This window comes from Cebus imitator, unplaced genomic scaffold (genome assembly GCF_001604975.1).
Source record: "Cebus imitator isolate Cc_AM_T3 unplaced genomic scaffold, Cebus_imitator-1.0 Scaffold358, whole genome shotgun sequence".
In the NCBI taxonomy this organism is placed as follows: Eukaryota; Metazoa; Chordata; class Mammalia; order Primates; family Cebidae; genus Cebus; species Cebus imitator.
Window position 1 is genome coordinate 994,166 of NW_016107673.1, and position 23,458 is coordinate 1,017,623.

The window sequence follows — 23,458 nt, forward strand, 5'->3', positions numbered from 1 at the left end:
ATATTTTCCAGAATTTTCTTCTAGAAAGCTTGTAGTTTAGCTGTTATGTCTAAGGCTATGATCCATTTTGAATTAATTTTTGTCTAAGGCATGAGACAGGTTTCAAGGTTTTTTTCCCTCATAAATGTATCCAGTTGTTCTAAGACTTTTTTTCCGGAAAACTTTCCTTTCCTCAATGAATTGCCTTGATGTTTTTGTCAAAAATGAACTGACCATATATATTATACATAATTTCAGTGGTTTTAGCTTCCACAATAATTCAGAATGATACAAAAATTAATTCATACAGTGGTTGACTTCTTGAAATAATAAAATAATTTTTACCTCCACATCTTGAACAGTCCTTGGCTGGGCCATACATAATTTATTAAGCAGCTGAAAAATCAGCTCTTCAATATAATAGAGAGACTCTTCATTAGCTGAGAGATTGGGATGCACTTGTTCCTGAACCTTTAAAAAAAAGTTATCAGTTAAAGTACTGGAAAAATAATATGAATTGAACAAAAGTCAGAGAATCTTACATATAATTAATATTTTACTATAATGGCTACTCAAAACAGACATAAAACACAAAATGAAGAAAAAAACTATTTGTTGGTTTGTAAACTTTTCTCAACCCACAGAGCAGTAATTCTTACACATTTTTGGGCCCTTTGAAAAATCTATGGAAAGCTATTGAACCCTCTCTTCCCTATCACCAAAAAGCATATACACATAAAATATTCTATACAATTTCAGAGGAATTGTGGATACCCTGAAGTCAATAAACCTACTTAAAGTCTATGCAGTAGGTCATGAATCCCAGTTAATAAAGGTACCTCTGAAAAACCATACTCCTTTATAAACTATAGAGGTGCTCTGTGAAATAGGTGCTACTCAGCTTTTATAATAGCATTGTCACCACCAGCTATGCTGGGCCCCCCATCTCCCCTTTTTTTTAAGCAGTTGTATCCTTCGAGGAATAGCCATGTTTGTTGCTAAATTTTCTGTCCTAAAAAATAATCCAGCCTGATTGGATATAAGAAATACGGTAAATAATAGTGCCTAGCACACAGTAGGTGTCCTGTAAATATTTGTTGGAAGAAATAACACAAAGTATTGCTTTCTTTTCTTTTCCTTTTTTTTTTTTTTCTGTCAATGGTTGGTTTAGTGGTATGCATGTGATCCAGATGTTAGGAAGATTTCTATGGTAAATTTTGAGACATCAGATTAAATCATTAACTTCAATGCTGCTTTCTTTGTGAGGAGGATTTTAAATTACTTTTGTCTAACTATGAGGCTATTCAAGTTACCTGTTACTTTTGGTGTTAGTGCTTCTGATATACTCCTGATATCATGGCATAAAAAGTTAAAGCAGTCATATTTTTTTTTCCTTATTATATTTTTTCCTTATTTTTTTTTTCCACCCTTGTTGCCCAGGCTGGAGTGCAATGGCACAATCTTGGCTCACCGCAACCTTTGCCTCCCAGGTTCAAGCGATTCTCCTGCCTCAGCCTTCCGAGTAGCCAGGATTACAGGCATGCACCACCACCATGCCAGCTAATTTTGTATTTTTAGTAGAGATGGTGTTTCTCCATGTTGGTCAGACTGGTCTTGAACTCCCAACCTCAGGTGATTCACCCACCTCAGCCTTCCAAAGTGCTGGGATTACAGGTGTGAGCCACCACACTCAGCCTTCTTTTCTCTTTTTGAGACAGGGTCTCACTCTGTCACTAGGCTCACTGAAACTGAATCTCCTGGATTCAAGCGACCCTCCCACCTCAGTCTCCCAATAGCTGGGCCTACAGGTGTGTGCCACCACGGCCTGGCTAATGTTTAAAATTTTTTTGTAGAGATCAAGTCTCATCATGTTGCCTAGGCTGTTCTCCAACTCCTGGGCTCAAGTGATCCTCCCACCTCAACCACCCGAAATGCTGGCATTAAATGCATAAGCCACTACACCCAGCCTGCTTTAACTTTTTTTTTTTTTTTTTTCTGAGACAGAGTCTCACTCTGTTGCCCAGGCTGGAGTTCAGTGGTGCAATCTCAGCTCACTACAACCTCCATCGCCCAGGTTCAAGTAATTCTCCCACCTGAGCCTCCCAAGTAGTTGGGACTGCAGGTGCACGCCTCCAAGCCTGGATAAATTTTTTGTATTTTTAGAAGAGATGGGGTTTCACCGTGTTGCCCAGGTTGGTCTCAGGCAATCCGCCTGCCTCAGCCTCCCAAAGTGGTAGGATTACAGGTGTGAGCCACCGCACCCAGCCCTGCTTTAACTTTTTATGCCATGATATCAGGAGGATACCAGAAGCACTAACACAAAAAGTAATAGGTAACTTGAACAGCCTCATAGTTAGACAATAGTAATTTAAAATCCTCCTCACAAAGAAAGGAGCACTGAAGTTAATGATTTAATCTGATGTCTCAAAATTTACCACAGAAATCTTCCTAACATCTGGATCACGTGCACACCACTAAACCAACCACTGACACACAATGATTGGCCTACGATTTAGACTTTGACACTTCCTAAGGGATCCATGCCTGTGAGAGTTAAAGAAAATTGGCATAGGAACGGTTGCTAATGCCTGTAATCCCAACACTCTGGGAAGCCAAGGCGGGTGGATCACCTGAGGTCAGAAGTTTGAGACCAGCCTGGCCAACACAGTGAAACTAAAAATACAAAATTAGCCAGGTGTGATTGATGATGCATGCCTGTAATCCCAGTTACTTGGGAGGCTGAGGCAGAATTGCTTGAACCTGAGAGGCGGGGTTTGCAGTGAGCAGAGATCCCACCACTGCACTCCAGCCTGGGCGACGTGGCAAGACTTTGTCTCAAAAACAAACAAACTGTAAGGTTTATTGCCGATGTAAAATGAGGAAACTGAGGCAAGTATGAGAAAATGAGAAGCTAATTTATTCAGCTCCCGGGCGAGGTTCTGTGGTTCAGGAAGGGGCCAAAGAAGTTGCACCTAGCTGTTTAGGTCATGGGGTTTTATGGGGATAGAAGGTGATTGATTGGCTATTGGGGAAACAAAGCAAAGGCAATTTTATTGGCTGTTAGGAAGCAGGAAGTGCCTCAAAGTAGTTGCTATTGGTAGGTGGGCAGGACTTTGGGTAAGTGGGCCTTGATTGGCTGTTGGAAAAACAAAGTGAAGGCAATCTTATTGGCTATTAAGAAGCAGGAAATGCCTGGAGCTAGGTTATGGGTAGGTGAGCGGGACCTTGGGTCAGCGGGCTTTCTGGGGGGCATACAGAGCAGACTGCTACCGGGCAGGGTGTGATGGGGCTTCTTAAAAAAAATTTTCCTGCAGGGTTTATTAACAGTGGGCTGGGGGTTGAATGCATAATTTAGCACTGAATGTGGGCTTGGGTATGGTATGGGGAGGCAGGTGCAGGGAAGCCATGCGGCAAGGCCAGATAACAAGCTTGGGTGATGATGCAGTTATGAGGCACGGAGAGAGATGGATGTGTCCGTTTAACCCTCTGCGAGGCAGCCGGCCTTACACAAACAAACAAACAAAAGGGAAGGCACCAAGATGGCCATGAGAAGGCAACACAGGAATGCAGCTCCCAGCGAATGAGATGCAGAGGGCTAGAGGACTCCAGGATTCCAAAAGAGGTGCCGGGTTCATTTCGGTGGGACTGACAGGGCACTGAAAATAGCCCAGGGAAGAAGCCACAGGGCGAGAGCCACCCGGAGGGCAAATCAAAATGGGGGCACGTCACCACCTGAAATGTGCAGCCAGCTCGGAGGGTCAGGGGACTTCACTTGCTCGGGGCTCCTATTCAAATCTTGTGCTTACCTCATCCCTCATAGAACCCACGGTCCACAAGAGCCCGGCCAGACCGTGGAGCGCCATGGGCTGTCAATTCAAATCTAAGCAGCAGCTCCTGCCAGGCCCGGCAAGTTGTGGCAGGGATCTGGGCGGACGTTTGGACTAACGCCAGCGGGATGGAGAGTCCCACAGAGAGAGGCAATTTCTTGAAAGCAGGGAAACAGACCATAAGGCCTGGCAGGCCCCACCTCTACAGAACTCAAATGAAGCCCTCGCCAGAGAGCTTGGCAGCAAATACACCAGTTTGAACCCAACTAGGAAGATCGAGCTCTAGGACAGATGCCATTGGGAAGGCAGGGCCAATTCCACCTGCAAACAAACTCCAGGGAAGGACCACCCACCCAACAACCTGACTGAACTCAAGAGAGCCCAGCAACGCCCTCTACAGGCCAAAAAAGATACAGCTCCAACCTCAACAGAAAAAAGTCACTCGGAGACTCCTCCTGAAATCACCAGATCAAAGGGACATAAATCCACCAAGATGGGGAAAAAAACAGCGCAAAAAGGATAAAACCATCAAAGAACAGAACACCTCTTCTCCTCCTAGGGTTCAAAAAAGGACAGAGAATGAATTTGATGAAATGACAAAAGTAGAATTCAGAAGGTGGGTAATAACAAACTTCTCTGAGTTAAAAGACCATGTTCTAACCCAATGCTAAGAAACTAAGAACCTTGAAAAAAGGTTAGATGAAATGCTACTAGAATAACCGGCTTAGAGAAGAACATAAATGACTTGATGGAGCTGAAAGACACAGCACAAGAACTTTGCGAGGCATACACAAGTTTCAGTAGCCGAATTGATCAAGCAGAAGAAAGGATATCAGAGATCGAAAATCAACTTACTGAAATAAAATGTAAGGACAAGATTAGAGAGAAAAGGAAGAAAAGGAACAAAGAAAGCCTCCACANAGAGATTGAAGATCAAATCAATGAAATAAAACAAGAAGGCAAGACTAGAGAAAAAAGAGTGAAAAAAAATGAACAAAGCCTTCAAGAACTATGGGACTATGCGAAAAGACCTAACGTACGCTTGATCTGCGTACCTGAATGTGACGGGGAGAATGAATCCAAGTTGAAAAACACTTTTCAAGATATCATCCAAGAGAACTTTCACAACCTAACAAGGCAGGCCAACATTCAAATCCAGGAAATACACAGAATAACACAAAGATATTTCTCAAGAAGAGCAACCCCAAGTCACATAATTGTCAGATTCACTAGGGCTGAAATGAAGGAAAAAATCCTAAGGGCAGCCAGAGAGAAAGGTCGAGTCACCCACAAAGGAAAGACCATCAGACTCACAGTGGATCTCTTGGCAGAAACCCTACAAGCTAGAAGGGGGTGGGTGCCAATATTCAACATCCTTAAAGAAAAGAACTTTCAATCCAGAATTTCATATTTATTCAAACTAAGCTTCCTAAGTGAAGGAGAAATAAAATCCTTTACGAACAAGGAATTGCTGCAAGATTTCATCGCTACAATACCTGCCTTACAAGAGCTACTAAAGGAAGTACTAAACAGCAAAAGGAACAACCAGTACCAGCCACTGCAAAAACGTACCAAATGGTAAAGAACAATGACGCAATGAAGAAGCCATGTCAACTAACAGGCAAAAAAAAAAACCAGCCAGTAACAAAATGGCAGGATCAAATTCAAACATAACAATATTAACATTGAATATAAATGGCCTAAATGCCCCAATCAAAAGACACAGACTGGCAAACTGGATAAAAAGTCAAGACCCATCAGTGTATTGTATTCAGGAGACCCATCTCACATGCAAAGACTCTCAAAGACTCAAAACGAAGGGATGGAAGAAGATTTACCAAGCAAATGGAGAGCAAAAAAAAGCAGGAGTAGCAATCCTAGTCTCTGATAAAATGGACTTTAAACCAACAAAGATCAAAAGAGACAAAGAAGGGCATTACATAATGGTAAAAGGATCAATGCAACAAGAAGAGCTAACCATCCTAAATATATATGCACCCAATGCAGGAGCACCCAGATACATAAAGCAAGTTCTGAATGACCTACAAAGAGACAGACTCCTACACAATAATAGTGGGAGACTTTAACACTCCACTGACAATCTTGGACAGATCAACGAGACAGAAAGTCAACAAGGATATCCAGGACTTGAACGCAGATTTGGACCAAGAGAACCTAACAGATGTTTACAGGACACTCCACCCCAAATCCACAGAATACACATTCTTCTCAGCACCATATTGTACTCACTCCAAAACTGACCACATAATTGGAAGTAAATCACTCCTCAGCAAATACAAAAGAACAGAAATCATAACAAACCACAGAGCAATCAAATTAGAATTCAGGATTAAGAAAAGCTCTCAAAACTGCACAATCACAGGGAAACTGAACAACTTGCTCCTGAATGATGAATGGATAAACAATGAAATGAAGGCATAAATAAAAATGTTCTTCGAAACCAACGAGAATGAAGACACAATGTACCAGATCCTATGGGACATATTTAAAGCAGTGTCAAGAGGGAAATTTATAGCAATAAATGCCCACATGAGAAACAACGAAAGATCTAAAATCGATACCCTATCATCCAAATTGAAAGAGCTAGAGGAGCATGATCAAAAAAACTCAAAAGTAAGCAGAAGACAAGAAATAACTAAGATCAGAGCAGAACTGAAGGAGACAGAGACACAAAAATCCCTTCAAAAAAATCAATAAATCCAGGAGCTGGTTTTTTGAAAAGATCAAGAAAACAGACAGACTGCTAGCTAGACTAACAGAAAGAAAGAGAGAAGAATCAAATAGATGCAGTAAAAAACGACACAAGGGAGATCACCACCGATTCCTCGGAAATACAAACTACCATCAGAGGTTACTACAAATAACTCTATACACATAAACCAGTAAATGTGGAAGAAATGGATAAATTCCTGGACACTTGCACACCCCCAACACTAAGCCAAGAAGAAATCGAAACCCTGAATAGACCAATAACAAGGGCTAAAGTCAAGGCAGCAATTAATAGCTTACCAACCAAAAAAAGTCCAGGTCCAGACATGTTCACAGCCGAATTCTACCAGACATACAAAGAGGAGCTGGTACCATTCCTGTTGAAACTATTCCAAACAATACAAAAAGAGGGAATCCTCCCTACCTCTTTCTATAAGACCAACATCATCCTGATACCAAAATCTGGCAGAGACACAATTAAAAAAGAAAACTACAGGCCAATATCCATGATGAGCATTGATGCAAAAATCTTCAATAAAATACTGGCAAACCGAATCCAACAGCACATCAAAAAGCTTATCCACCATGATCAAGTATGCTTCATCCTGGGGATACAAGGTTGGTTCAACATATGCAAATCTATAAATGTAATTCACCACATAAAATGAACCAAAGACTAAAACCACATATCTCAATAGATGCAGAGAAGGCCTTCAACAAAATTCAACAGCGCTTTATGCTAAAAACTCTCAATAAACTAGGTATCGATGGAACGTATCTCAAAACAATAAAAGCTATTTACGAGAAACCCACAGCCAATATCATACCGAATGGGCAAAAACTAGAAGTATTCCCTTTAAAAACTGGCACTAGACAAGGATGCCCTCTCTCACCACTCCTATTCAATATAGTATTGGAAGTTCTAGCCAGAACAATTAGGCAAGAAAAAGAAATAAAGTGCATTCAATTAGGAAAAGGAGAAGTCAAATTGTCTCTATTTGCAGATGACATGATTATACATTTAGAAGACCCCAACGTCTCAGCCCAAAACCTTCTCAAGCTGATAAGCAACTTCAGCAAAGTCTCAGGATACAAAATCAATGTGCAGAAATCACAAGCATTCCTATATGCCAATAACAGACAATCAGAGTGACAAATCATGAGCAAACTCCCATTTACAACTGCTACAAAGAGAATAAAAACCTAGGAATACAACTAACAACAGATGTAAAAGATCTCTTCAAGGAGAACTACAAACCACTGATCAAGGAAATAAAAGAGGACACAAATAGATGGAAAAACATTCCATGCTCATAGTTAGGAAGAATCAATATTGTGAAAATGGCCACACTGCCCAAAGTAATTTATAGATTCAATGCTATCCCCATCAAGCTACCATTGATCTTCTTCACCGATCTGGAAAAAAACACTTTTAAACTTCATGTGGAACCAAAAGAGAGCCCGCATAGCCAAGACAATTCTAAGCAAAAGGAACAAAGCTGGAGGCATCATGCTACCTGACTTCAAACTATACTACAGGGCTACAGTAATCAAAACAGCATGGTACTGGTACTAAAACAAAGATGCAGACCAATGGAACAGAACAGAGGCCTTGGAAACAACGCCACACATCTACAACCATCTGATCTTTGACAAACCAGACAAAAACAAGCAATGGGGAAAGGATTCTCTGTTTAATAAATGGTATTGGGAAAACTGGCTAGCCATATGCAGGAGCTGAAACTGGACCCCTTCCTTACACCTTATACAAAACTTAACTCTCGATGGATTAAAAATTTAAACATAAGAACTAACACCATAAAAACCCTAGAAGAAAACCGAGGCAGCAACATTGAGGATATGGGCACAGGCAAGGACTTCATGACTAAAACACCAAAAGCAAGGGCAACAAAACCCAAAATAGACAAATGGGATATAATTAAACTTAAGAGCTTCTGCACAGCAAAAGAAACAATCATTAGAGTAAACCGGCAACCAATAGAATGGGAAAAAATTTTGCAATCTACCCACCAGACAAAGGGCTAATTCCAGAATCTACAAAGAACTAAAGCAGATTTACAAGAAAAAACAAACCCATTCAAAAGTGGGCAAAGGATATGAAAGAGACACTTTTCAAAAGACGACAAGTATGCGGCCAACAAACATGAAAAAATGCTTATCATCATTGGTCATTAGAGAAATGAAAATCAAAGCCACACTGAGATACCATCTCATGCCAGTTAGAATGGTGATCATTAAAAAATTTGGAGACAACAGATGCTGGAGAGGATGTGGAGAAAAAGAAACACTTTTATACTGTTGGTGGGAGTGTAAATTAGTTCAACCATTATGGAAGACAGTGTGGCGATTCCTCAAGGATCTAGAAGTAGAAATTCCATTTGACCCAGCAATCCCATTACTAGGTATATACCCAAAGCGTTACAAAATCGTTCTATCATAAAGACACATGTACACGTATGTTTGTTGTAGCACTGTTTATGATAGCAAAGACCTGGAACCAAACCAAATGCCCATCGATGACAGACTGGACAAAAAAAATGTGGCACATATACACCATGGAATACTATGCAGCCACAAAAAATGACATGTTCATGTCCTTTGTAGAGACATGGATGAATCCAGAAACCATCATTCTCGGCAAACTGACACAAGAGCAGAAAACCAAACACTGCATGTTTTCACTCATAGGCTGGTGATGAACAATGAGAACACTTGGGCACAGATAAGGGAACAACACTCACAGGGATAGGTAGGGAAGTGGAGGGGAGGGAAGGCGAGGGACAGCAAGGGAGGGTGGGATAACATGGGAGAAATGCCTGATGTAGGCAATGGGGTGGGGGGTGGAGGGTGGAGACAGCAAACCACCATGGCATATATGTACCTATGCAACAACCCTGCAGGATGCAGGATGTGCACATGTACCCCAAAGCCCCCCCCAAAAATTAGCATGAAATTGTGCATTATAGCCTCATATTTTTTAAGTCAATAAATTGAATTTATAGTACAATTTCCTTCTTCTATTCTTAATATAAGTTAGTTGTGTGTTCTTCTTTTTTCTTGATCAGCATCTCAGAGGTTTAGCAATGTTATTAATCTTTTAAAGAACCAACTCTGGGCTTTTATGGGCCTATTTGAGTTTGTTTTCTATGTCATTTATTTTTGCTTCATCTTCATTATTTCTTCTGCTTTTTATGCTCTTTTGCCAACTTCTTGAGATGGATACTTTGTTCATTTTTGTCAATCTTTCTTTTCTAACATGTATGTTCTCTCTAAAACTGCTTTAGTAAAAACCCACAGATTTTCATACAGAATATTTTTATAATCATGCAGTTCAAAATACAGTCTATCCCTCAGTATCTGTGGGAAATGTGTTCCAGGACACTTGTGGATACCCAAATCCATGGATGCCCAAGTCCTTTATATATAATGGTGTAACATTTGTATACAACCTACACACATCCTCTTTGTACTTTAAATCATCTCTAGGTTACTTATAACACCTAATACAATGTAAATGCTATGTAATAGTGGTTATATTATATTGTTTAGGAAAAAATGACAAGAAAAAAGTCTGTATGTGTACAGTACAAATGAAGCCATCCATTATTTTCCCAAATATTATTGATCTGAGGCTGGCTGAATCTATGGATTAAGAACCCAAGGATAAAAATGGTGAACTATCAGTGAGGATGTGTGTTTGAAGATGGAAAAAAAGAAAGAAAGAAAAGAATAACTATAGTTCCTAACTTCCACTTTGGTTTCTTCTTTTACCTTAAGAATCTAGAAGCAAATTTCTTAATTTCTAAACATATGAGATTTTGTTAAAGGTTTTTAAAATTGATTTCTAGAATAATCACATGTGATCAGAAAACAAACTTTCTTTTTCACTTTTATTTACTTATTTAATTTTTTTGAGACCAGGTCTAATTCTGTCACCCAGGTTGGAGTGCAGTAGTGCAATCACAGCTCACTGTAGCCTTGACCTCAAGCTGGTCTTAAGCTCGTGACCTCAAGCTATCCACCCACCTCTGCCTCCCAAAATGCTGGGATTACAGGCATGAGCCACCATGTCTTGCCAGAAACATACTTTCTATGATTTCAATTTTTTGAAATCCGTTAAGACTTGCATTATAGCCTATTACATGGGTCTACCTGACTCCACTGACAAACTCGTCAAACATTAAGGAAGTAATCCAACAATTTTAAGCAAACATTTAGATTTTTTTTTTTAAAAAAGATAACCTCTCCAAATTATTTTGGGACTAGCCTTTATATAAAACTTAAAAAGAAAAATGAAAATTTTAGGCCATTTTCAGCTGAATACAGTGGTTCATGTCTGTAATCTCAACACTTTGGGAGGCCAAGGTCAGATGATCACTAGAGGCCAGAAGTTCCAGACCAGCCTGGGCAACATAGCAAGACCCCATCTCTCCAAAATAAAAAATTAGCTGGTCATGGTGGCACATGCCTGTAGTCCCAGCTACTCAGGAGGCTAAGGTGGGAGAACAACTTCAGTCCAGAAGGTCAAGGCTACAGTGAGCCATGATGTTACGACTGCGCTCCAGCCTGGGTGACAGAGCAACACCTCACCTTTAAAAGAAAGGATAATTATAGGCCATTTCACTTATAAATCCAGGAAAAAAAAAAAAGCCTCAGTAAAGTATCACCTAACTAAATTCCATAATGTATACAAATAAGATTACACAATCACAGCTGGGTACGGTGGCTCACGCCTGTAATCTCAGCACTTTGGGAGGCCAGAGGTGTGTGGATCACCTGAGGTGAGAAGTTGAAGACCAGCCTGGATAACATGGTGAAACCCCGTCTCTACTAAAAATACAAAAATTAGCTGGGCGTGGTAGCGTGCACCCATAATACCAGCTACTTGGGAGGCTGAGGCAGGAAGGAGAATCGCTTGAACCCAAAGGTAGAGGCTGCAGTGAGCCAAGATCGTGCCATTACACTCCAGCCTGGCCAACAAAGCAAGACTCTGTCAGAAAGAAGAGAGAGGCGAGAGAGAGAGAGAGAGAGAGATTCCTTCTCTCTGCCTGACTGTACTTAAGTTGGGACATCAGCCTTCTGCCTTCAGACTCAGACTAGAATTTATGCTATCAGCTCTTCTGGTTCTCAGGCCTTTAGACTAAAACTAGAATCATACCATTGGCTTTACATCAGTCTTCTGCCTTCAGACTCAGACTGCAATTTATGCCATCAGCTCTTCTGGTTCTCAGGCCTTTAGACTAAGACTAGAATTATACCATTGGCTTTTCTGGGTCTTCAGCTTGCCAAATGCTGACCTTGGACTTCTCAGCCACCATAACCTCATGAACTAATTTCCTTACAGTAAATGTCATGTGTATGTGTGTATATGTGTGTGTATGTATAGGCTATTGGTTGTTTCTCTGGAGAATCCAGACTAATGCACATATGCAGGACTAAAATATTGTACAGATAAATCATCTGAATTCATAAAAAATAAACTTTTCTTTCTATGTACCAGCAACAAAGCTAGCAAACAAAATTTTTAGGCCAGGTGCGGTGACTCACTCCTGTAATCCCAGAATTTTGGGAAGCTGAGGCAGGAGGATCACTTGAACCCAGGAGTTCAAGACCAGTATAGGCAACATGATAAAACCCCACCTCTACAAAAAATTAGCCAGGTATGGTGGCATGCACCTATAGTCCCAGCTACATGCGGGGCTGATACAAGAGGTCAAGGCTGCAGTCAGTCATGACTGTGCCACTGCATTCCAGCCTGGGTGAGAGTAAGACCTTGTCTAAAAAAAAAAAAAAAAAAAGAAAAAAAAAAAAAATTTGAATAGCATTTACAATATAATTTAAAATATCATGTATTTTTGAGTACATGGTAAGGTTCACATGACCCCTAAGGAGAAAACTGGACTTTAACAAAAATTAAAATCTAAATAAACGAAAGATGATACCATGTTGGTCAACTGTCAGACTTAATATTACTATTATATATATATATGAATTCTCTCAGAATTGATCCATGCAGTTACAAAATCACAATCAAAACCAAGCAGGTTATTTTGCTAAAAATATCAAGACAATTTCAGAAAGTACACAAAAATGCAAAAGGCTAAGAACATCAGTCATATATTCTTTTGTTTTAATTATTGACAACAAAGTCATACACTTGTAAGGAAGTATAAGAATTTGCTACAATGGTTGTCAGGATTTATGACAAAGTTATCATAATGCAGAATGTGACAATGGCATAAGGATAGAGAAAGAAATCAATGGGACATAACAGAGTCCACAAACATGCCCACGTATATATAGACCCTTATTTACAAAGACGGCGCTGCAGAGTATGAGGTGGGACACAGAGGTGCAGGGAGGCAGAGTAGTGCATGAATAGTGTTGAACCACTACAGATGAATAAAATCAACTCCTGCGTCATACTTTGCCCAAAAATCAATCCTAGCTGCATTTTAGGCCTAGTAAATAAATACACCCAATAAAGCTCTGACAGTGTAAAACTAGATAATATCTGCATGATTTCAGAATTGAAAAGGACTTCTTACATAGGACACAAAAATTACTAGCTATGAAGGAAGGAACTGATACACTTTACATTAAACTTTAAAATTTAGGTTTATCAAAAGACATCTTTAAGAAAGTAAAAAGGCAAGTTATGGAGTTGGAAAAGATATATGTGGTATATATAACAAAAGGCTCATATCCAGAATATATGGAGAACTCTTAAAAGTTCAGTAAGAGGGCCGGGCGCGGTGGCTCAAGCCTGTAATCCCAGCACTGTGGAAGGCCGAGGCGGGCGGATCACGAGGTCAAGAGAACGAGACCATCCTGGTCAACATGGTGAAACCCCGTCTCTACTAAAAATACAAAAAATTAGCTGGGCATGATGGCGCGTGCCTGTAATCCCAGCGACTCAGGAGGCTGGGGCAGGAGAATTGCCTGAACCCGGGAGGCGGAGGTTGCGGTGAGCTGAGATTGCGCCATTGCACTCCAGCCTGGGTAACAAGAGCGAAACTCCGTCTCAAAAAAAAAAAAAAAAAAAAAAAAAAAAAAAAAAAAAAAAAAAAAAAACCAAAAAAAAAAAAAAAAAAGTTCAGTAAGAAAAAAAATGATAAAAATCCTCAGAGAAAAAAATGGGCAAAAAACCCCTTAAACTGGCACTTCACAAAAGAAGAAATTCAAATAGCCAATATATATTAAAAAGTGCTCTAGCTCTTTAGTAATCAGAAAAATGCAAATTAAACCACCATGAAAACTATCCACTTAACAGATAGCAAAACTAAAAATTCTGATAATGCCAAATGTTGGTAACTATGTGGAGCAATGGGAACTATCACACACTGCTACTGGAATGTAAAATGGCTCAATTACTTTCAAGAACTTTGCCATTAAGTGCTAAAGTTCAAGATACGTATACTCCATGACTGAGCAATTCCACTATAGGATATATATATATATTGAGGATAGATTTACATATATTTCTTTAGAGCTATATGGTCCAATATAATAGACACTAGCCTCCTGGGAGTACTGAACACCTGAAATGTAGCTCCACTGAGTTGAAATGGGATGTTGGTGTAAAATACAAACCAGATTCAAAGATTTAATATTAAAATAAGAAGTTGAATATCTCAAATTTTTATGATACATGCTGAAATGATTAGATTTATTGGGTTAAATAAAACATATTATTAAAATCAACTTCATCGGTTTCTTCTTACTTTTCAATTGTGGCTATGATAATTTTCTTTTTCAACTTTTATTTTAGATTAAGGGGGTACCTGTGCAGATTTTGTTACCTATGTATATTGTGTCATGCTGAGGTTTGGTTTACAAATGATGCCATCACCCAGGTACTGAGCACAGTACTCCTCCCTCTATTAGTCTCGGGTGTCTACTATTGACATTTTTATGTCCATGAGTACCCCATGTTTAGCTCTCACTTGTGAGAACATGAGTATTTGGTTTTTGGTTCCTGCATTAATTCACTTAGGAGGGAAATTTTCATTTTAATTTTTATATTAAAAATTTTTTTTTTTAAATTTTTGAGACAGATTCTTGATGTGTTGCCCAGGCTGATTTTGAACTTCTGGGCTCAAGCGATCCTCCTGCCTTGGCCTCCCAAAGTGCTGGGATTACAGGCATGAGTCACCACGCGCAGCCTAGGAGTGAAAGTTTTAAATTATATGTGTGGTTCACATTATATCTCCTCTAGACAGCACTGCTCTAGGCAAATGAGCACACGTGTTTACCAGAAGACATACGCTAGGAAGGCTCATAAATAACATTATTAGTAATACCTTCCAAAAGTAGAAAAGAATTCAAATATTCATCCAGTATAGGACAGATAAATTGTGGCTTATTAATACAGTAGAATATATACAGGCAAAAAAATGCAGTAACGATAACAGCTACATAAAATGTGGATGCATCTTGAAAATAATGTTGGCAGAAAGAAGCCAGATAAAAAGAATACATATGATGGGATTTCATTCACAAAGTAAGGCAAAATTAAATACAAAAATAAAAAATAAACAAAGTCAGAGAAAATTAAACAATGGCGCTGAGGGATACATGCTGAGACGGAAAACTGTAAAGAAAACAAAAACAGTGATTACCATAAAAGCGGTTACCTTTTGGAGAGGTATTCTGAGAACAGTGCTGACAATGTGCTGTCTTCTAACCTGAGTGTTAAACATGTGTTCCTTAAATTGTATATTTATCCTTTACACGTTTTCTGATTATAAGTTACATTCTACCATAAGTAAGACTTTTAAAACCTTTTTTGAGAATTATCTAGCAAACAGAGGAAAACTGATGGGAGAAATTATCAATAAAATAAGTTTAAAGGGCTTTTCTCGTGCCATATCACTGAACAAAATTTAAATGTCAGGACATTGGAGACAAAGAGAATATCCTACAAGTTTGGGAGGACAGGGAAGTGAGGAGGAGCAAATTATATACAAAAAGCAGACATTAGCTCCAGACTTCAACACTAATACTTAGAAGCTAGATGGCAATGCTGGTTCATCCTGGAATCCAAGCTACCAACAGTATCTAACAAATGCCATGCTTAAATGACATTTTTTTTTTTTCTGACACGTAGTTTCATTGTCTCACCCACGCTGGAGAGCTGCAGCATGATCTCGGCTCACTGCAATCTCCGCCTTGTCCTGCTTTAGCCTCACAAGTAGCTGGGACTACAGGTGCAAGACCACACCAGGCTAAGTTTTTGTAAGCTTAGTAGAGACAGGGTTTCACCATGTTAGCCAGGATGGTCTCAATCTCCCGCCTTGTGATCATTCTGCCTGGGCCTTCCAAAGTGCTGGGATTACAGGCATGAGCCACCACGTCTGGCCCACATTCTTAGATAAAATAAGGTCAAAAACTTTATCTCCTACATAGTCCTTCTCATTAAGCTTCTGTCATTTGTACTACACTAAAACAACAATATAAGTCAAGAAAGAAAAAATATAGAATAAAGGAAATAAAGAGATCAATAGAGAAGAAAGGCTAAAGGAATGCCCAGGATAAAATGAAATTATAGGATGAGAGCTGTACAACAGAAACAAAGGTGACCAGTCCAGACTCGGACTAGTGCAGATCAGAAGGCTCTGGGAGAGACTGTCTCGAGAAAACAAACTTGACAGAGTACATGATGGAGAGAAAATCTTGATAGGATATTTAGAAAAATGGTAGAAAGTTTGAATTTAGTAATAAGTATACTGTATTGAAAAACATACAAACATGAAAACAAGATAATTGGTAACTCCAATAAAAGCAGTAAGTTAGAAATGAGAAAGCAGATTAAATAGCATTTACAGGCCAGGTGCGGTGGTTCACACCTATGATCCCGGCACTTAGGGAGGCCAAGGTAGGGGTGGATCACTTGAGGCCAGGAGCTCAAGACCAGCCTGGGCAACAAAGTGAAATCCTGTCTCTACTAAAAATACAAAAAGTAGCTGGGCATGGTGGTGTAGGCACAGCTACTGGAGAGGCTGAGGCAGGAGAATCACTTGAACCCGGGAGGCGGAGGTTGCAGGGAGTGGAGATTGTGCAACTGTACTGCAGCCTGGGTGACAGAGTGAGACCCTGTCCCTCCCCCCAAAAAAATAGCATTTACAGTCATAATCAAGCAAACTTTGAATATTAATCCAACTCAAATTAAGATATAACTATGAAGTAGGTGAAGTGACAGTAGAAAGTGTGTCTGTGGTTGAAGGGGAACGTATGTGCATATTAAAGAATATTAAATCCTTTATGCCACTGCACTCCAGTCTGGGCAACAGAGTCCCTGCCTTTAAAAAAAAAAAAAAAAAAAAGAAAGAAAGAATATTAAATCCTTACCCTCAATGGTAGGAAGTCAACGAACATCCAAAACAGAAAAAAAATAATAAATAGCAATATAAGCACTTTTTCTTTCTTAGAAATTTAGGAGTAAATAAAACAACTTTGAATAGTTAAAGTGGTAGTCTCTAGGAAACAGAAAATTTTGTGTTTAAGGGAAAAGTAACACTATTTTTCATAACAAGCCTTACAGAGCAAATTATCTTTTTATTTATATAAATAATTTTGACAAAACACAAACTAATTGATAAAGAAAAATAATTGTGAATTGGAGAATGGGAAAGTAGAACAACACAAAGACTCTAAAGAAGTCTGGATCCAAAAAAAGACAGGTAAAAATTCACAGAGGACCGATAACAAAAATAATAATAATAATAATAATAAGGCTTTCCAATGTATTTCTATGTTAGAAATAGGTTTTTAACATATTTTCTAATAAATTCAAAATAGATTTTGGGGAAATAAATATTTCTTCTACCCGGTACTTCTTTAACACAGCCAGATAACTTGATTATATTTTAGCCACACATTTCTAATAGATCAATCAATTTTAAAAAGACACTTTTAGAAAAATAGACATTTAACTGGGCATAGTAGGGTGCCTGTAGTCCCTGCTACTCTAGTAGCTGAGGTGGGAGGATTCCTTGAGCCTAGGAGTTTCAGGCTTCCAAACATAATGAGACTCCCTCTCTAAATAAATAAACAAATATTTATATTGCAAGTGTGGCAGTGGGCTTCATAAGGGCGTTTCTTTTTTTTTCTGTTAAAGATGGGGCCTACCTAAATTGCTCAGGCTGGTCTCCAACTCCTTGGTTCAAGCAATCCTTCTGCCTCAGGCCCCCCTCCCTGGAGCAAGATTGTTTCTTATNTTTCCATAAAAAGCCAAGGGTCCCACGCAGTGAAAGTGACTATACATGAGAATTAAGATAATGTCTAACTGGGATGGATTTTTTTTCTGTGATTATGATTTTGTTAAATAAGCTACAAAGCAATTTTAACATCAAGCATCAAAGTTTCCTATGCCAAACTTTTTAATTTCAAATACGAAAACAGTCTTAAAAATACATACACAATGTTAAAATCTCACCCATAAATACTGTAATAGGACATAAAGAGAACAATGGAAGAGAACCACACTTTACACTTCTACAGAGACAGTAAACCTAAAATTATCACAACAGAACCAATTTGCCTATCATATTTTTTTGAAAGACTAGTCAGAAAAAGAGCAATTAAGATAATTTCCAGTCTTGAACAGTAGATTAACAAGTCAGACCTGTATTTTAGTTACAGCATATTTTCAAATTGCCAGAAGGCATTTCCTTATATATAACACTGTAAATAGGATAGTCTCATACTATAAATCCATGTATGAACACACATAAAAGCACCTTTATTTTTGAGACAGAGTTTCACTCTTGTTGCCCAGGCCGGAGTGTAATGAAGCCATCTCAGCTCGTCACAAGCTCTGCCTCTGGGGTTCAAGCAATTCTCCTGCCTCAGCTTCCCGAGCAGCTGGGATTACTGGCATGTGCCACCACGCCTGGCTAATTTTTGTATTTTTAGTACACTCGGGGTTTCTTCATGTTGGTCAGACTGGTCTCAAATCCTGACCTCGGATGATCTGCCTGCCTAGGCCTCCCGGAGTACTGGGATTACAGGCGTGAGCCACCATACCCAGACCACAAAAGCACTTTAGCTTTCTACACTTGACAAGTTATAGAAATGTTATTTCCTAATTTATATTTTTCAGTTTTCCATCTTCACATTTAAATTAAAAATCTTGCTAGTGCACTTGTTCAGTAATTAACATTTGAGTTTCAGGTACAATGTGGATGGAAACAAATCCTTTTGAATACAATCTACATGATATTTACTTTTCCCAAATTCTTCAATCCATTGCCAAGATTTCCACAAGGATACAAATATTTCAATCATCGATTAAGAATACTGGCAATGTTTTCATTATGAAATGTTTTGAAATTTTTGTTTGTTTTTTGAGATGGAATCTCACTCTTTTGTCCAGGCTGGAGTGTGGGGGCAGCTATCTTGGCTCACTGCAACCTCCAACCCCCGGAATCAGGAGATTCTCCTGCCTCAGCCTCCTGATAACTGGGACTACAGGTGTGTGCCACCACGTCCAGCTAACTTTTGTATTTTCAGTAGAGACGGGGTTTCACCATGTTGGCCAAGCTGGTCTCGAACTCCTGACCTCAGGTGATCCATCCGCCTCAGCCTCCCAAAGTGCTGGGATTACAGGCATGAGCCACCACACCCAGCCCATTATGAAATATTAAAATTCAATTTAAAAAGAAAAAATAAATTTTATTTGAAGGATATATACCAAAACTACAAAATACTGGCAAATCATGGTGGCTCACACCTGTAATCCCAGTACTTTGGGAGGCTAAGGCAGGCAGATCACCTGAGGTCAGGAGCTCAAGATCAGCCTGGACAACCTGGTAAAACCCCGCCTCTACTAAAAGTACAAAAATCAGCCAGGCAGCTGCTCAGGAGGCTGAAGTGGGAGAATCGCTGGAACCCAAGAGGCAGAGGTTGAAGTGAGCTGAGATCGTGCCACTGCACTCCAGCCTGAGTGACAGAGTAAAACTCTGTCTCAAAAAAAGTAAAATACAATAAAAATAAATAAATAAAAATAAAAATACAATATGCTGCCGATAGGAATTAAAGACTTAAATAAATGAGGAGATAAACTATGAGTTGGAAGACTTACATTGCTATGATGAGCCTTATGTCATATAACACTGGTATGATGTCAATTCCTCCCAAATGATCTGCACTTGCAACACAATCTCAATAAAAATTCCACCAAACTTTTTTTGTAGAAATTGATATGCTAATTTAAAAATTCTTATGGAAACACAAAGGTCCTGGAATAACTAAAACAACTCTATAAAAGAACAAAGTTGAAGGGCTAATGCTATCTGATTTCAAGGATTTCTATAAAGCTACAGTAACCAAAACAGTATGGGACTGACATAAAGATAAGCAAAAAGATCAATGGAACAGAATAGAGAACTCAGAAATAAAGCCACACATATATAGACAACTGATTTTTTAATAAAAACAAGAAGAACTTTAGCAAAGGAAAAAGGACAGCATTTCTATAAATGGAGACAGAGCAATCAGATGTCCATATGCAAAAAAACAAACATACCATATATAGAGGTATCACACCTTATATAAAATTATTCAATCAGCACAAGACAGGGTGAGGTTTTTTTTAATGAAAGAAAAAGTGATTCAAACGGGTCATAGATATAAATATAAAACTTAAACTATAATATTTCTAGAACAGGCCAGGTATGGTGGATCACATCTATAATCACAAAACTTTGGGAGGCTGAAACTGAAGGATCACTTGAGGCCAGAAGTTTGAGACCAGCCTGGGCAACATAGTAAGACCCTGTTTCTATTTTTGAAAATTAAAATAATAAATAAACATTTCTAGAAGAGAAAAATTTTGTAACCCTGGGTTAGGCAAAGATTTCTTAGATATGACACTAATGGCACAGTCCCCCCCCCAAAAAAAAAATTCTAAAAATTAAAAACTTTCAGTCTTCAAAAGCTAGTTTAGGCCAGGTGCAGTTGTTTACGGCCATAGTCCCAGCACTTACAGAGGCTGGGGCAAGAAGCCCACTTGAGGCCAGGAGCTTAGCAAGACCCTATCTCTTAAAAAGAAAGAAAAAGATAACAAGATAGTATTAAGAGAATGATATACAATGAAACTTCCATAAAAGGAGAAAAAAGCCAGGCGCGGTGGCTCAAGCCTGTAACCCAGCACTTTGGGAGGCCGAGGCGGGTGGATCACGAGGTCAAGAGATCAAGACCATCCTGGTCAACATGGTGAAACCCCGTCTCTACTAAAAATACAAAAAATTAGCTGGGCATGGTGGCACGTGCCTGTAATCCCAGCTACTCACGAGGCTGAGGCAGGAGAATTGCCTGAACCCAGGAGGCGGAGGTTGCGGTGAGCCGAGATCGCGCCATTGCACTCCAGCCTGGGTAACAGAGCAAGACTCCATCTCAAAAAAAGAAAAAAGGCCAGGTGAGGTGGCTTACACCTGTAATTCCAGAAGTTTGGGAGGTCAAGGTGGGTGGATTCCTTGAGGCCAAGAGTTTGAGACCAGCCTGGGCAACATGGCACAACCCTGTCTCTACTAAAAATACAAAAATTAGCAGGGAGTGGTGGTAGGTACCAGCTACTTGGGAGGCTGAGGCAAAAGAACTGCTTGAACCTGGGAGACAGAGGTTGCAGTGAGTTGAGATTGTGCCACAGCACTCCAGCCTGGGCGACCAAGTGAGAGAGTTGAGAGAGTGAAAAGAGAGAGAGAGAGAACAACTCAACAAAAATGGGCCAAAGATCTGAACAAACATTTCACCAAAGAAGATATACAGAAGGTAAATAAAAACATGAAAGATGTTCAACATCACTAATCACTAGGGAAATGCAAATTAAAACCACAAAGTACCATTACACTGACTACTATTAGAATGGCTAAAATTAAATTACCAAGTGTGGCAGGAGGAACTGGATCTCTTATATTGCTGGTGGGAACATAAAACTGTACAACCACTCTAGAAAACAGTTTGATAGTTTCTTAAAATGTTAAACATCTACCTACTATCCAATCCAACTGCTGTTTGGTAATTACCAGCAATTTCCATTCTTTGAATTGAAACATATGTCCATACAAAGATTTTTACACAAATATATAGCAGCTTTATTTAGCCAGTATCTGAAAACCTAAATGTACATAAATAAGTGAATGGATAAACAAGCCACAGTATATCTCAACAATGGAATACACTACTGAGCAATAAAAAGGAATAAATTATTGACATATGCAACATAAATGAATCTCAAAATAATTAGACTAAGTGAAAGAAGTCAGACAGAAAAAAAAAAAAAAACTATTTACTGTATGAGTCTAACAGTATTAATATAAAACTCTAGAAAATGCAATCAATAATGACAGAAAATAGATCAGTGATGGCTTGGGATGTCTCCTGAGAGTGGGGAGAAATAGGAGGGAGAATTATAGTCAGGAGGAAATTTATGGGGCTGAAGGACATGTTCAGTAGCTTTATTGGGATGGTTTTGCTGTGCGTATATAACTTATCATATTGTTGAAAACATCAAATTGTACACTGTAAATATATACTTCATATCAATTATATCCCCAATAAAGATTTAAAAAATAATTCTAAAATGTAATATTCTAAGGCAACATTTTTCTAATCAAAGTGTATAATAAAGAATTGAAACCACAGTTGTATACTCTGAACTTATTAAGGTCAGGAACCACTTCTTGTTTGATTTCTGGGGGGAAGGGGAGAGATGTGGAGACAGAATCTCGCTCTGTCACCCAGGTTGGAGTGCAGCAGTGTGATCACAACTCACTGTTAAGCCTCAAACTCCTGGGCTCAAGTGATCAATCCACCTCAGCCTCCCTTGTGGCTAGGATGATGGGCACTACCACACCAGCTCCCATTTCTTATTTTTGGCCTCCTCCTCCTATATCCCTACACCTGTATTCTTAGTATACAGGTAATTTAGTACCATGTCATTAAAAGAACAGACCCAGCCAGCTGTGGTGGCGCACACCTGTAATTCCAACACTTTGTGAGGCCAAGGCGGACAGATTGCCTGAACTCAGGAGTTTGAGACCAGACTAGCCAACATGGTGAAGCCCCGTCTCTACTAAAAAATACAAAAAATTAGCTGGGCATGGCAGGGTGCACCTGTAGTCCCAGCTACTCAGGACATTGAGGCAGGAGAATTGCAAGAACCTGGGAGGCGGAGGATGTAGTGAGTGGAAATTGCGCCACTGCACTCCAACCTGGGCAACAGAGAGAGACGTGGTCTCGAAGAAAACAAAAAACAAAAAAAAACAGACCCTGCATAAAGAAAGCACTAGGCAAATACTTGTTAAATAGATTCACAGCAGAAAACAGGTCTCTTGGCCTCAGTGAAATTATTTGGATACTGGAAAAGGTTTTAAACTCCATTAAATTTGCTTTCATTTCACTGGATATGTATCTGGAGACTTGGTTCTCATACAACATTACAAATGAAGGAATTCCCATTCTATGTTTCTCTATTCCTCCCGCTGTCTACTAATACTTCTCAGAATGCATGCTCTTAATTAGGTACCTTCAGCAGGCTTTCAGAATGTAACTTTATTTAAAATGCAAATAAGTGGCTAGGCACGTGGCTCACACTTGTAATCCCAGCACTTTGGAAGGCCAGGGCAGGTGGATTACCTGAGGTCAGGAGTTCGAGACCCACCTGGCCAACATCAAGAAACCCCATCTCTACTAAAAATACAAAAAATTAGCCAGGGGTGGTGGCCTATAATTCCAGCTACTGGGGAGGTGGAGACAGGAGAATTGCTTGAACCCGGGAGGCAGAGGCTGCAGAGAGCCAAGATTGTGCCACTGCACTCCAGCCTGGGTGACAGAGTGAGACTGTCTCAAAAGAGGAAAAAAAAAATACAAATAAGTACTGGCCAAGAAACTATTTCTAT

At 39.4% G+C, this 23,458-nt stretch overlaps 1 protein-coding gene across 2 annotated transcripts in view; it reads right to left on the reverse strand.

The window, feature by feature from the left end:
* The window catches only part of SOS2 (SOS Ras/Rho guanine nucleotide exchange factor 2), a 118,946-nt gene that overhangs the window by 83,209 nt on the left and 12,279 nt on the right, over positions 1 to 23,458 (reverse strand). For both annotated transcript variants that reach the window (XM_017506729.2, XM_017506730.2), the window contains exon 2: positions 325 to 450. In XM_017506729.2, the coding sequence (XP_017362218.1) occupies positions 325 to 450 (126 nt within the window). The remainder of the gene's footprint in view (positions 1 to 324; positions 451 to 23,458) is intronic.